The sequence below is a fragment of the Podarcis raffonei genome, chromosome 9, assembly GCF_027172205.1.
Source record: "Podarcis raffonei isolate rPodRaf1 chromosome 9, rPodRaf1.pri, whole genome shotgun sequence".
NCBI lineage: Eukaryota > Metazoa > Chordata > Lepidosauria > Squamata > Lacertidae > Podarcis > Podarcis raffonei.
The window spans coordinates 29,459,951-29,474,206 of record NC_070610.1 but is presented as its reverse complement, the minus strand read 5'-3'; the positions used below and the strand labels follow the sequence as shown (position 1 = coordinate 29,474,206).

General features: G+C 44.4%; 1 protein-coding gene across 1 annotated transcript; it reads left to right on the top strand.

Annotated features, from left to right (window-relative positions):
- The first annotated feature begins 898 nt into the window (after window positions 1–898).
- On the top strand, window positions 899–10,072 carry LOC128420685 (cytochrome P450 4V2-like). The gene is made up of 11 exons (XM_053402415.1): window positions 899–1,249; window positions 2,095–2,207; window positions 2,719–2,804; window positions 3,643–3,833; window positions 4,180–4,249; window positions 4,778–4,904; window positions 5,464–5,655; window positions 8,060–8,162; window positions 8,766–8,900; window positions 9,005–9,184; window positions 9,584–10,072. Exons 1-11 carry the CDS (start codon window positions 1,039–1,041, stop codon window positions 9,754–9,756), a joined length of 1,581 nt encoding a protein of 526 aa, XP_053258390.1. The 5' UTR covers window positions 899–1,038; the 3' UTR covers window positions 9,757–10,072.
- The last annotated feature ends 4,184 nt before the right edge of the window (window positions 10,073–14,256 follow it).

Genomic DNA, 14,256 nt, shown 5'->3' with positions numbered 1-14,256 from the left:
AGCAGAAGAGAGTTATCTGTGATGCAATTGGTCAGCTGGTTGTGTTTTTATTTATTTACTTTATTTGGGGGGCAACTGCCCTCCTGTCCCCCTGCCTACGCCTATGCTTATGCCTCTGGTCACAGTGGGCAGCCAGATGGCTGTGGGAAACCTGCAAGCAGGACCCAAAAGCATATGCTGCTCCAGACGATATTCAAAAGCATGCCACCTCCAGCCATGACGGCCGAACATAGCCTCCATCATGGCTAGTAGCCACTGATAGCCTTGAATTTGTCTAAGGTAAAGGTAAAGGGACCCCTGACCATTAGGACCAGTCATGACCAACTCTTGGGGTTGCAGCGCTCATCTCGCTTTATTGGCCGAGGGAGCTGGCGTACAGCTTCCGGGTCATGTGGCCAGCATGACTAAGCCGCTTCTGGCGAACTAGAGCAGAGTACAGAAATGCCGTTTACCTTCCCGCTGGAGTGGTACCTATTTATCTACTTGCACTTTGATGTGCTTTCGAACTGCTAGGTTGGCAGGAGCAGGGACCGAGCAACGGAAGCTCACCCCGTCGTGGGGATTCGAACCGCTGACCTTCTGATTGGCAAGCCCTAGGCTCTGTGGTTTAACCCACAGTCCTCCTTTAAAGCCATCCAGGTTGGTGGTCAGCCATGGCTCCTGTTGGAGCCAATTCCACAGTTTAATTTGCGCGCTGTGTGAAATCCTTTCTTTTGCCAGTCCAAAATTCACGAATTCTCGTGTTATATGAGAGGGGAAGAAAAACTTTTCTCTATATCAGGCCTCGCACGAGTCTATACCTCATGTGGCCTTTTCGCTAAGCTAACAAGGCCCCAAGGCAGCCACCTTTCTTCAGAGCGTACTCCGCCCTGTGTGAGTGGAAAATGAACCCATCCCGCCGGTTTCTGCTTTGCCGTGACCTCCTTCTTCCCTCTCGCACTCCTGCCCCTCCCGGGCTCCGCCTCCTCTCGCCTTGAGGTTTCTGCTCTGAGCAAAGCGCTCCCCGGATCAGAGCGACGCCGTCCGCGCTCGGCGACGATGGTCCTTTGGGCGATGGCTCCGGAGGGCGCGCGGCTCTTCTCGTGGGCGCTCGCCCTGTTCGCCCTGCTCGCCACGTTGCTGGCCGTCTTGCTCGCCCGCTTGCTGCTCGACCAGTACTGGAAATACATGGAGCTGAAGTCCATCCCGGGATTCAGTCCCTGGTACCCGCTGCTGGGCAACGCGCTTTTCTTTGAACGCGATGGGGAAGGTAAAAGGCAGAGAAGAGAGAGAGAGAGAGAGAGAGAGAGAGAGAGAGAGAGAGAGAGAGAGAGAGAGAGAGAGAGAGAGAGAATCACCTGCCCAACGCGACGCTTCTGGGACAGGCACAAATAAGAGGCGTTGTGAAGCAGCCGCCCTCCGCCTCCCAGACGGATCTCCTCGCTTGCGGTGGTTGTTTTGGGACCTTGCTTTTCGTTTTATCGCCTCATTTCAGCACTGTACAATACAAACATTATTTATTTGTTTAGCGAGAGACGTTGCAGAAGATGAGTACAACACATTTATATATATATATATATATATATATATATATATATATATATATATATATATATTTTCACAGTTAAAATGATGATCAGAAACAGACATTTTGTCAGATAAGAGTTTGCTCCCCTGAATAATTTAACTTACCACCCCGGCAAACTAAAACTACCTCTCTAAAGACAAAACTGGCCACTTTTTCAGAGGTGTAGCGGGACCTGTGCCTCCAATAAAAGGTTAATCTAATAATCAATCTCTCACTACCCATCAGTAATGTGGAGCCCCTTTGTATGGAAACACCCATTAAAGGGGCTCATTTATATGGTCAGACTGAGTTCTAAGCAAATCTAAATATACTCTTAGATGGGAATGATTGAGCATGCTACATAAATTAAAACTTTACTTGAAAGTGGGAGGCTGAAACCAGCTCCTTGCCTGAATTTTGGAAGAGGGGTCTATTGTGGTGTGGCTTTTGATCTTAGTTTAGACTATGCGATAAATTTATTAGAACAAGTAGCCTAGGGGTGGGATCACTGAATTTATTCTGTTCAAACCAGATGCATGTCTTCTCAGCCTTCTTTCGGCAGATGATGAATTACTTTGAAGAATTCCGGAATGTCCCACTGCTACAGCTTTGGGTAGGACCACTGCCCTATGTCATCTTGTATCATCCAGACACTATAGAGGTGAGTCTCTCATGCTTAGTTTTCTCTGCAGGGCTGGAGAACTCGCCACCACCAAAGGCCCTGTTCTCTTGGGTTTGGAATGCCTAGTGGGTGGTGCTGTAGCAGGTGGTGAACAGCGGTAAAGTGTAAGTCAAAAATGTAGGAGGAGCAGAGCCAACCCAAAATATGGGTTGTAGTTTTGAATCAATGTGTGGCGATCAAGAGGGGGGGGGTCACAGTGGGAGTCATTCCCCTTCCTGCTATTTTGTGTGTGTGGTGCACAGTGCTTTAGTCGATACGATTTCCCATGGTCAGAGTGCAGGGCTTCAGGGCCCTGTAGAGGTCCTTACCATTTTGATGTCAGGATCCGGCATACCTTGGGGCATAATCAAACTCGGGGAAACTAAACAGAAAGCAAATGAGCTGCTACCTACATTGCAAAAAGCTTAGGGGGATTTGTGGTCAAGTCTGCTAAAACACTAGCCATCACTTTGAACTCAAATATATTTTAAATTTTCTCTCTCTTTGGCAGGTTGTTTTGAGTAGCTCTAAGCATATTACTAAATCCCGCCCTTACGAGTTTCTGCATCCTTGGCTAGGCAAAGGACTACTAACGAGGTAAAGGAAAAAGCACCCCTGGAATGTGGCTGGGCAGTGTACCCTTTTGGAACACAGCATAGGTGGCATGTCCAGTACTGGATGAACAATGAAGTCTCGCCATACATGTATAATGAATGAGTGATGGAGGAAGTGGAGCTGAAGTCATAGGTAAAGGTAAAGGGACCCCTGACTATTAGGTCCAGTCATGACCGACTCTGGGGTTGTGGCGCTCATCTCGCTTTATTGGCCGAGGGAGCCGGTGTACAGCTTCCGGGTCATGTGGCCAGCATGACTAAGCCGCTTCTGGCGAACCAGAGCAGCACACAGAAACGCCCTTTACCTTTCCGCCAGAGCGGTACCTATTTATCTACTTGCACTTTGACGTGCTTTCGAACTGCTAGGTTGGCAGGAGCCCCAGGGACCGAGCAATGGGAGCTCACCTCGTCGCGGGGATTTGAACTGCCGACCTTCTGATTGGCAAATCCTAGGCTCTGTGGTTTAACCCACAGCACCACCTGCGTCCCAAGTCAGGCACACCTGAAATCTATCCCACTGCCCACTCTCTACCTGCATGTGTGCTACTGAAAAGAGCCATTCCTTGTGTACAGAGGCGTCTATTGTAGATGGGCGGCCCCTTTCAGATACTCAGCTGTGTGTGTGGACTTTGGGTGCAGTCCTGCTCTATTTCTCCTGTTCAGTACCTCTGTAACCTAATAAAATGGCCAGCTGGGGGCAAGCGGGGGTGGGATGGAGTGTCTGGAAAGCTGTTCCAGGTCCTGCTTGAAAGCATTGCATGTATTTTGCTTTGAGATTTGTTTGTGTAGAGAAAGATAATGTTTAAGTTTTTCTTCCGCAGCACTGGGGGCAAATGGCGGTCCCGAAGGAAAATGTTAACGCCCACCTTCCATTTCACCATTTTAGAAGATTTCCTCGAGGTGATGAATGAACAAGCCAATATCCTTGTTCAGAAACTTGAAAAGCATGTGGACAAGGAGCCGTTTAATTGCTTTTTCTACATCACATTGTGTGCCCTTGATGTAATCTGTGGTAAGTGCTGTGGTTGCTGTCAAAGTGTTGCAATAAATGAGGTTTAAACATCCCTCTCAGTTTCTGGAAGAATTTACTTTTTTGTGAGGCCTGAACAGAAGAGTTGTTTGTCATCTATATTGAGCACATTCCATTTTTTTATTTTTTAAAAAATCATAAATTCATAGAACTGGAGAGTTGGCAGATACCCCAACTGTCATCTAGTCCAATCCCCTGCAATGAAGGAATCACAGCTAAAGAATCATTGACAGATGGCCACCCAACCTCCAGTGAAGAAGAGTCCACAACCTTTCATGGATTGCAGGAACAGGATTCTTTAACTGATTTTTATTTCCTTTGTTCCTAGAAACAGCTATGGGCAAGAGCATAGGAGCACAACACAATAAGGATTTGGAGTATGTTAGAGCTGTCTACAGGTAGGTGCCAATGTGATTATTCTAGCAGCAGGGACGGGGAACCTGTCGTCTGCCAAAGGTCCGAGATGCTGGTGGCCAGAGTCAAACAGCATCAGGAGAGCCACAGGTTCCCCATCTCTGCAGCAGAGCCTTGATCCACAAATACTTTTACAAGGGGCTAGATGGAGAAAAAGACTCTTTCCCTTCCACAATGCAGATAGCCTTTAGCTTGAACTTGACTGTCTGCATGATAAATTTGCAAAGGCCTGCTTTGCATGATCTTCATCCCCACCCACCTTTTTGGAAGCAGATTGCACAATCGGACCTCTATATGGGCTTATGTAGATGCCCTGCTCAGTGGAGGAGCTGAGCACGCTCTATGTCATGAACTGGAACTCTGATTATCTGTTTCACGTGTCATCCATATTTCTCTGCCTTTCTACATGGCACTCAACTTTGCTCAGCCTAGTAGCAAGAAATCTGGGCTCTTTGCTGTACTTCTCATCACTTTCCTGGAGATATACCCAGCCTTGTTGCTTGTTACCCTAGGATGAGTGTTCTGATTCAAGAAAGACAGAAGTCTCCTTGGCTCTGGCCTGACTTTCTGTATCATATGTCCAGAGATGGAAGAGAACATTACAGGAACCTGAAGATACTCCACAGCTTTACTGATAATGTAAGCTGCTGAGTTTTCTCTTTTTGCATTATATTTCATAGACACAGATACTAAAGTGTGTTCTGCTAAGATTCACAATGGTGCCCCCTGCCCCAGACTCCAGAGCCCTGTTCAAGGCTTGTTAGCCTTGGCATGTGTGGGCAAAAGTTTGCAAAGGGACACGTTGGGCCAGCCCCCAACATCACTGACAGTACCCCCTCCATTCCCAATCTTTGTGCATTTAGAGCAAAGATCTAATGAAGGCTTGCAGGTGTATTTTCCTAAACTCACTTTCAAGACTCCTGGAATTTGGAATCCCACATTCAGGCTACCTAATGGATCTCATGGCTGAGTCAGGATTCAAACTCAAGCCTGAGTCCAACACTAACTACAATGCCTCACTGCCACCATTTTGTTATTGCTGGTACATCAAGTGTGTCTTTATAGCCAGGGACATATCCAGGGACATAACTAAGTCCAACAGAGATAGCTGATTGTTTTATTTGGCACTGCAGGGACTGCACACATTGGATTATACAACCTGAGAAATGAATGGCTTTTTTTGTTTTTATTATCTAAGGTCATTGCAGAAAAAGCTCAAGAACTAAAAAACCAGGAGAAGCATAGAAGCGATGCTGTCAGCAATGGTGATCAAAGCAAGTGCAAAGTCAGGAGGGCTTTTCTTGATATGCTTCTGAATGCCACGGATGACGATGGGAAGAAGTTGAGCTACCTGGACATTCGAGAGGAAGTGGATACATTCATGTTTGAGGTAGACAAGTGTGCTGGAGGAGAGTGGTGGTTAAGGATGCAATCCCAATGAACTGAATGAGCCTTATTTCCAAGTAGACATGTTAGTAGGATTGCATTGTAAGAGAAATGAAGGTCCTTGTACTATAAAGCTACTTGGAACTTCGTTCGATTGTGCAGCGTATCGACTACAGCTGTGGTGTTGAAAAAGAAGTTAGTGCCGCTTTCCTCTTCATCACACCGAGCAGGAAGTTAGCTGTCATCTCGGTAATCCAACAATCAGAATCCTGCAAAAAAAGGGACACTATCCAGGGCTGGATTGGGAGATGAAGCTTGTTCATGAGAGGAGTTAAAAACCGAGATCTTTCATCTGTCCAGTTGGGACAGAAGAGCATTACATGTTCCATAGTCTCCAGAGCCGAGTCATTACAGTTGCATGTTCTGTTTGCGATGGGGACTCTGGAATAACGACCCGACAGAACTGCTGTAGGAAAACAGTTGAGACGGGCACAGGTAAAGGCCCTTCGCTTAGCCTCCGAAGAAATTGTGAAGCAGTATAGAGGGATTCCTTCAGGGGGAGGAATAGCTAGGGCTAGGCCTGAACACGGCCCTTTTGCATCGGCAGCTGTGTTAGAGAAGTCAAGTTGCTGTAACTTCTTTTTAATTGAAGGTAGGGCCGCCGGACTGATACACTCTAATTTAAGAACAGTTTTGCAATTCAGATTAAAAAGAGAGCGGAGTTTGAGGTTGATTGTAGTTTTCCAAGGGGAATTATGAATATCTCTTAGGATCAGATTGGAAAAACCACCTCTAATTCGAGCATCCGATGCTAGTAGGTGGGAGCTATAGGAAATGGCTCGACACCATGCTCGTTTTACAATTGAGGGCTGGGCGAACTCAAGTCGTAGGGCTGTACCTGAGACGCATCTCGGAACACCGGAAAGAGAAATGAAGGTCTACAATGGGTGCCCCCAAAGGCAAGACGACCTGCCTGCTGCCTAGAGGGAGGCACTTCCAAAAAGACTCTTGCTTTTCATCAGCTAAGTAAGGGGAAGCAGTGGTAGGTTACAAAATAAATTAAAGTGGTATCCTGGAAGCAAAGCTAGGGAAAATCTGTCTCATAGTTAGATAGGTGTGCTAACCATTCTACTAAGACCTTTTCAGATATGGGAGTGACTCAGGAGTGTCAGTTTGCATTTGGCACAGGGGAAGTGACCTGGGCACCTAGTCTTGCCAATGCACTTAACATTTTGAAGTATTCATTCTTGTGTAGGAGGCTGGTGCCTTTGAATTTTGGAATTCTGCTATGAAAAACAGTTGCAGGTGCCAGAGGATTGGAACTACTTTTTTTTCAGGCCCTTGAATGGGTCGTCAATATAATGGCCCAGAATTTGTTGTTGTTGTTGAGAAAACCTGGTTGTTGTTGTTGTTTAGTCGTGTCTGACACTTCATGACCCCATGGACCAGAGCACGCCAGGCACTCCTGTCTTCCACTGCCTCCCGCAGTTTGGTCAAACTCATGCTGGTAGTTTCGAGAACACTGTCCAACCATCTCATCCTCTGTCGTCCCCTTCTCCTTATGCCCTCCATCTTTCCAAACATCAGGGTCTTTTCCAGGGAGTCTTCTCTTCTCATGAGGTGGCCAAAGTATTGGAGCCTTAGCTTCATGATCTGTCCTTCCAGTGAGCACTCAGGGCTGATTTCCTTAAGAATGGATAGGTTTGATCTTCTTGCAGTCCATGGGACTCTCAAGAGTCTCCTCCAGCACCATAATTCAAAAGCATCAATTCTTCGGTGATCAGCCTTCTTGGTGGTCCAGCTCTCACTTCCATACATCACTACTGGGAAAACCATAGCTTTAACTATACAGACCTTTGTTGGCAAGATGATGTCTCTGCTTTTTAAGATGCTGTCTAGGTTTGTCATTGCTTTTCTCCCAAGAAGCAGGCGTCTTTTAATTTTGTGGCTGCTGTCACCATCTGCAGTGATCATGGAGCCCAAGAAAGTAAAATCTCTCACTGCCTCCATTTCTTCCCCTTCTATTTGCCAGGAGGTGATGGGACCAGTGGCCATGATCTTCGTTTTTTTGATGTTGAGCTTCAGACCATATTTTGTGCTCTCCTCTTTCACCCTCATTAAAAGGTTCTTTAATTCCTCCTCACTTTCTGCCATCACGGTTGTGTCAACTGCATATTTGAGGTTGTTGATATTTCTTCCAGCAATCTTAATTCCAGCTTGGGATTCATCCAGCCCAGCCTTTCGCATGATGAATTCTGCATATAAGTTAAATAAGCAGGGAGACAATATCCAGCCTTGTCATCCTCCTTTCCCAATTTTGAACCAATCAGTTGTTCCATAGCCACTTCTAACTGTAGCTTCCTGTCTCACATAGAAAACATTATGTCTCTTTAATTCTTTCTTCCAAGGGTCATGATACCACTGCTGCTGCAATGAACTGGTGTATTTACTTGCTTGCTCGTTATCCAGAAGCCCAAAGAAAAGTTCACCGTGAACTGGATGATGTTTTTGGTGAGTTTCCCTTTCCCGTGGGTATAAACTTGGACAAGTGTGGGATGCAGGTTTATTTCTAGGTAAGTGCTCATAAATATCACATAGCTTTTCTAACACCGAGTTGGGGAACCTCAGGCCCACAAATACAGATCCCAGTTTGGATCTTTGCAGCTCCAATGTGGTCAGACCGTGTGCTAGCAGAAAGGAAGACATGCTGACTTACACCCTAAGCCTAAAGCACAGAAATGAATTAGTGGACCCAAACTGTTCCCAGCTCCATCAACATATAAAATACCATATTTTTTGCTCTATAAGACTCACTTTTTCCCTCCTAAAAAGTAAGGGGAAATGTGTTTGCGTCCTATGGAGCGAATGCAGGCTGTGCAGCTATCCCAGAAGCCGGAACAGCAAGAGGGATTGCTGCTTTCACTGAGCAGCGATCCCTCTTGCTTTTCTGGCTTCTGAGATTCAGAATAGTTTTTTTCTTGCTTTCCTCCTCCAAAAACTAGGTGCGTCTTGTGGTCTGGTGCGTCTTATAGTTAGACCATCAAGTTAAGGATGCATATTTTGCTAGTTATAAATAAGTTGTGTTTCTCTAACCGCCTCTTGTTATCTTATCAGGGGACTCGGATCGTAACATCACAATGGACGATTTGAAGCAACTACGGTATCTGGATTGTGCTATTAAAGAAGCTCTTCGCCTTTTCCCTTCTGTTCCATTTTTTGCTCGTACACTGCTTGAGGAATGTTATATTAGTAAGTAGTCCAAGTGGCTTGATGGCTTGATGTGCTGTGGCTGTAAGCTCAGCGTTGGGTGGCTCTACAAGAAGAAACTTTCATGACTATCTGTTCTTTGGCAGGAGGATTTCGGATACCAAAAGGGGTTGAGGCCATCATTATGGCCTATGTACTGCATAGAGACCCTGATGTCTTCCCGGAGCCTGAGGAATTCAGACCTGAGCGATTTTTCCCTGAGAACGCAGCTGGGAGGCACCCATATGCATATGTGCCTTTCTCTGCTGGGCCTAGGAACTGTGTTGGTACGTACAAGAATAAATAAAGAATAAAAAACAGAGCAAAAAAGGATAAAAAAGAGTAAAAACATCAACTCTCAACACCCTTAACGAACCACAGTTCGCAGGATTCTTTGGGGAAGCCATGACTGTTAGCAATATTATAGTGTTTTAAATGTATAGTGCAGATGTACCTAGAACTAAAGATTATTTGTACACCATTTATCCATCCCTCCAGTTTTTCACTCAATCCTACCAGTGGCTGTAAGTCCACCACCATCTGTATAACTATAAAAGTGTTTAAGAATTTAAAAATGAACCTGAGAACCTGACCTCTGTGTCACATGGCTCATACTGAATAATAATAAATATGTATTATCGCTCTGGTTAATTGTACCTTGTCATTGCTTTCCAACCCCTCTGCAGGTCAGCGCTTTGCACAGATGGAAGAAAAGGCCATTTTAGCCACCATTCTACGGCGCTTTCGTGTTGAAAGTACGCAGCAACGCGATCAACTCGGCACTGTAGGAGAACTGATTCTTCGCCCAAATAAAGGCATCTGGATTCAGTTGAAAAACAGATCGTCTTCTGGCTCTTAAAACAAGAAACTTCAGGGAAATTCCTTACCACACCACATTAGGACTTTTTTTTATTGGGTAAAAACTGTTGGTTTTCAGTGCAGGACATTTCAGACTGCCCAATGCTACTAGGACTTCTTTCTTAACCAAACCTGTGTTTTTGCTTTTTAAAAGCCAGCAGCTGCAATCCAAAATCTGATGCTTGTTCAATTGATGGGATATTGCAAATAGGTATGGGATTTGTAGGCTTCAATCTAGGTTGCCACTATATGACTTTCCTTAATCCTAAAAAAAAAAGCAGTGTGTTTTAATTTTTAAAACTCCTGTATTTTGAAATGTATGCACATAAGAAATATTGATAATATATATAATATATTTTAATGATGTATGAATATAATAAAAGACCTTGGAAGTAGACATTAGACATGAGCATCACAGCAATCTCAGGGCCACCTGTCCTGGCTCCAAGGCGAATTAGCACCACCTAGTGCATGAAGACAGGAACTATAGTTGCTTCACAGGAACATTTAACAAGCCACCCGCGTCACAGAGCTCTCATTGCGCTTTTCTGTGTGAAGGGCTGCATTTGCCATTTTACTTCTGACTTTTATAGGCATCATATTCCTATGTGTCTTCACAGGCCGCTGATAATGATTTGACGGACTTGATCACTATGTTTGCTTGATCTGGTTTGGCAAACCATGAAATAATTGTGAATAATACCACACTGCAATTTGGGGGAGAAATTTGGAATGGATCTAAAGAGAGTGCTTCCTGTTTTGGGGCAGAATACAATCCCAGCAAATTCAGGTGGTACATCAAACATCAAAATGTTTATTCGGCTTTACGCCCATCATGAAACACAACACAACAAAACAAATCAAATAAAACAGCGGACTCGTACAAACCACAAGTAGTATAACACAGTTCACAACTCACAAGGACAGATATTAGCCGTTCATAAAAAAAGTTTAAGATTAAGATTAAAAATTTTAGGCACTACACTAAAATCAATATCTGATGTCATTATATAAAATTCTTATAACTATCAATAATCAGCTAACATTCCATTCCGTCTCTTGTACGAGAGGACGGCTGTTAGGAATTTAGCAACCTGTAGGGTAATATAAGGATCCACATCTTGAAGAACCCAGGCAAGCTGTAGGTCTACTGGTTTGTCAGCCATAGGCTGGATTATGGCGTTTAGTATACTAGCACGGGCTGAACTGTACAAAGGGCAGATAAACATGACATGATGTAGAGATTCAGATGTTTTCATTTCACAAGCACACATAGAAGGGACTTGGCCCTTAGTGAATCTATGTCTCAGCATGTTTGTTGGAAAGACATTGAACCTAGCTCTAATGAAGGCATATCGGTGAGACGCGGCCATAAACGAAGTTAAGTAGGACGGAGCGCGGTAGATAGGGGTTATGCCGAAATTTAACGGCGAGCAGGCTCCACCACCAGCTATGAAATTTTGGTATAGCTCCACATCATCCAGCCTTTGATTTATACACCTTTTTGCCACATTTAGATCCAGTTTGAGCAATTCAGTGGGCGAGATCTCATAGGACAGCAATTTGGCATGGATTTTTCCTGACCACAAATTTGTGAAGTCATCTCGGCACATGCATTGAATGAGATAGTGGTTCGGGAGTTTATGCCATAGGGATATCCAATAAATCAAAACTCTCCTCCATATAACTAGCTCCACTGAGGGGATCTTCATTTCTAAGCGAAAAGCCGCATTACTTACGCATGTTGGTAATTTTAGAAGTCGGCGTAAGAATTGGCTTTGAAGTGACTCTAAAGGTGAGAGGTTTGCAAAGGCAGCCCATAAAGGTGCAGCATAGGCCATTGTGGCCATCACTTTGATGCTATACACTTTCAAGGCTGCAGGGATGAATAAGGCCCCCTCAGAGTAGAAAAAACGGAGGAGGGAGTGTGATAGGGCTTTTGTCTTGTTTTGAAGATATTCAACGTGCGCTTTCCACCCTAAATTATATTGAAAATAAATTCCTAAATTAAAATTAGGAACATATTTAAATTTATGTACTTGTTCGATTTTCGTGCCCTCCAGTTTCCATGAATAAAGTTTTCGACTCCTTGAAAATATCAGTACTTTGGACTTGGTGTGGTTGATAGACAGATGATTAGAATGGCAATATGTCGCGAAAATCTTTAGTGCCCTCCTTAAACCCACTCTGGAGTAAGAGAGTAGTACCGCATCATCTGCGTAGAGAAGTAAAGGACAACGGTAATCTGCTATACGAGGGGTGTGGATAAATTTTTGTGAGACGGCTAATGATGCTCATATCATATCACTGATAAATAAGTTAAAAAGAAGAGGCGCTAAAATGCAACCCTGGCGTACACCCTTATTTACTGGCACTGGTGGTACAATTATCGCTGTTTTGGAGCTATTGCAAAAGAAAACCCCCAAAGATCAGACTTTTTGCAATAAGAAAATGACAGGAAAATGCACTAGGAAGTCTGGGTTAACACTTGCTTGCTTGTTGCTGTTTAGCCATTTAGTCGTGTCCGACTCTTTGTGACCCCATGGACCAGAGCATGCCAGGCACTCCTGTCTTCCACTGCCACTTGCTTGATACAATTGTTGTATCTCCCCACAACAAATCAGGATGCATTCTCATTATGTCTCTGAATCTCTTTGTGGACAAATTCAATATGAATTCTCACTATCTCATCTAATCTCTCTGCAAACAAATCAGGATGAATCCTCACTAAAGAGGTCCTCTGGAAGCGACCTCAGTGTCATCCAACACTATGTCGACTGGGATTTGAGAAGCCATCTTTTGTCTGCTCTGTGCTTGATTGCTTTGGATAAAGGAGTGGCAGTATGCAATCAAGAGAAAGTTCTGCAGATTATATTTTTTAATCCTCTCACTTTAATGGAGGTAGGTCAATATTTTTGGTTTAATTTTAAATGTTGAGAAAGTGAGGTAGAGATTGCAAATCATCCATTAAATGGATTCTAAAACATGGTGTGTGTATCCAAGAGTTCCCAGCACTGAGCACACTCCGCTTGCTTCTTGGAGCTAGGGTGAATATTACAACTTGTCCCAACTGTTTATGTCAGTAGACATTCCTAAATTATGCATTCCTATGAAACCTTTGGACAGATGAGTTTTCCTAACTATGATCACAATAGCATGGCTGTGTTTTCTTTCACTGGGCCTGATTCTGTGCGTAGCAGTAGCCCGGAACATGGAAATTTAATAGATGAAGCTTTCCCTATCTCTTGATCCTTATGTGAGCAAAAGCATCACCTGCAGTGATTTCTTTTTCTGGCATGAAGATAAAGGCTACCTCCAGACTGTTGCTATTTTATGGAAAGGATTCAAGTGTGTACCAGAAATTCAGGTTTGTGCAGTTATGTGAATTAAGGAGCTCTTGTCGCAGTGGATTAAAATATCTGTGTTCATGTGGGCATGGGCATGCAAGGAGAAGCAATACAAGTGGATGTGGTTGCGCTGTATCGCAAATCTTCTGCCTGAGCACCAATGCAGGGGAATGAAGGGATTTAAGGGCTTCTGTCACCTGGCTATCAGCCATGTGAATAATGAAGAGCTGTACCTTAGTGGGAGAGCATCCGTGCTGCATGCACGACATCCCAGGTTCAATGTCCATCATCCCCAGATAAGCCTGGGAAATATTCCTGCCTGAAACTCTGGTGTGTTGCTGCCAGTCAGTGTAGACAATATTGACCTAGATGGAACAGTATCCTGACTTGGCGCAAGGCAGTTTTTTTGACATGTTGTGATGAAAACATGAAGATAAAGCAAGAATTCTTTCTGAAACTCAAATCCATTTATAGAATTGTAGCGTTGAAAGGGACTCCAAGGGTCATCAAGTGCAACTCCCTGCAATGGAGGAATCTCAGCTAAAGCATTCATCAAGAGAAATCTGTAGGGAAGTGGATGAGAAGAAGAGTTAGGATTTGATATCCTGCTTTATCACTACCCTAAGGAGTCTCAAAGCGGCTGACATTCTCCTTTCCCTTCCTCCCCGACAACAAACACTCTGTGAGGTGAGTGGGGCTGAGAGACTTCAAAGAAGTGTGACTAGCCCAAGGTCACCCAGCAGCTGCATGTGGAGGAGCGGAGACACGAACCCGGTTCCCCAGATTACGAGTACACTGCTCTTAACCACTACACCACACTGGCTCACACTGGAGAAGATGTATACTTTTCACTGTTTTATTCATACATTTCAGAACCTTTGGACATGATGCACATTAAGTGAGGCTGCCTGTGGATTTCTTTGCTCCTTGGCTGCCCCAGGCCACAGTGCAGAGTTAAAAGCTACTATGGAAACCATGCAGGCCAAGACTTCTCCAGTTCTATACAGTGGTACTTAATTCTTTCTGGAGGTCAGTTTTTAACCTGAAACTGTTCTTAACCTGAAGCACCACTTTAGCTAATGGGGCCTCCTGCTGCTGCCGCGCCTCCGGAGCACAATTTCTGTTCTCACCCTGAAGCAAAGTTCTTAACCTGA

Bases quoted from the DNA above. Each gene is read 5' to 3' on its own strand.
- LOC128420685 (XM_053402415.1), top strand. From the start codon at position 1,039: ATGGTCCTTTGGGCGATGGCTCCGGAGGGCGCGCGGCTCTTCTCGTGG. The intron at 1,250-2,094 runs GTAAAAGGCAGA...ATGTCTTCTCAG, and splicing joins CTTTGAACGCGATGGGGAAG to CCTTCTTTCGGCAGATGATG. The intron at 2,805-3,642 runs GTAAAGGAAAAA...TTTCTTCCGCAG, and splicing joins GGCAAAGGACTACTAACGAG to CACTGGGGGCAAATGGCGGT.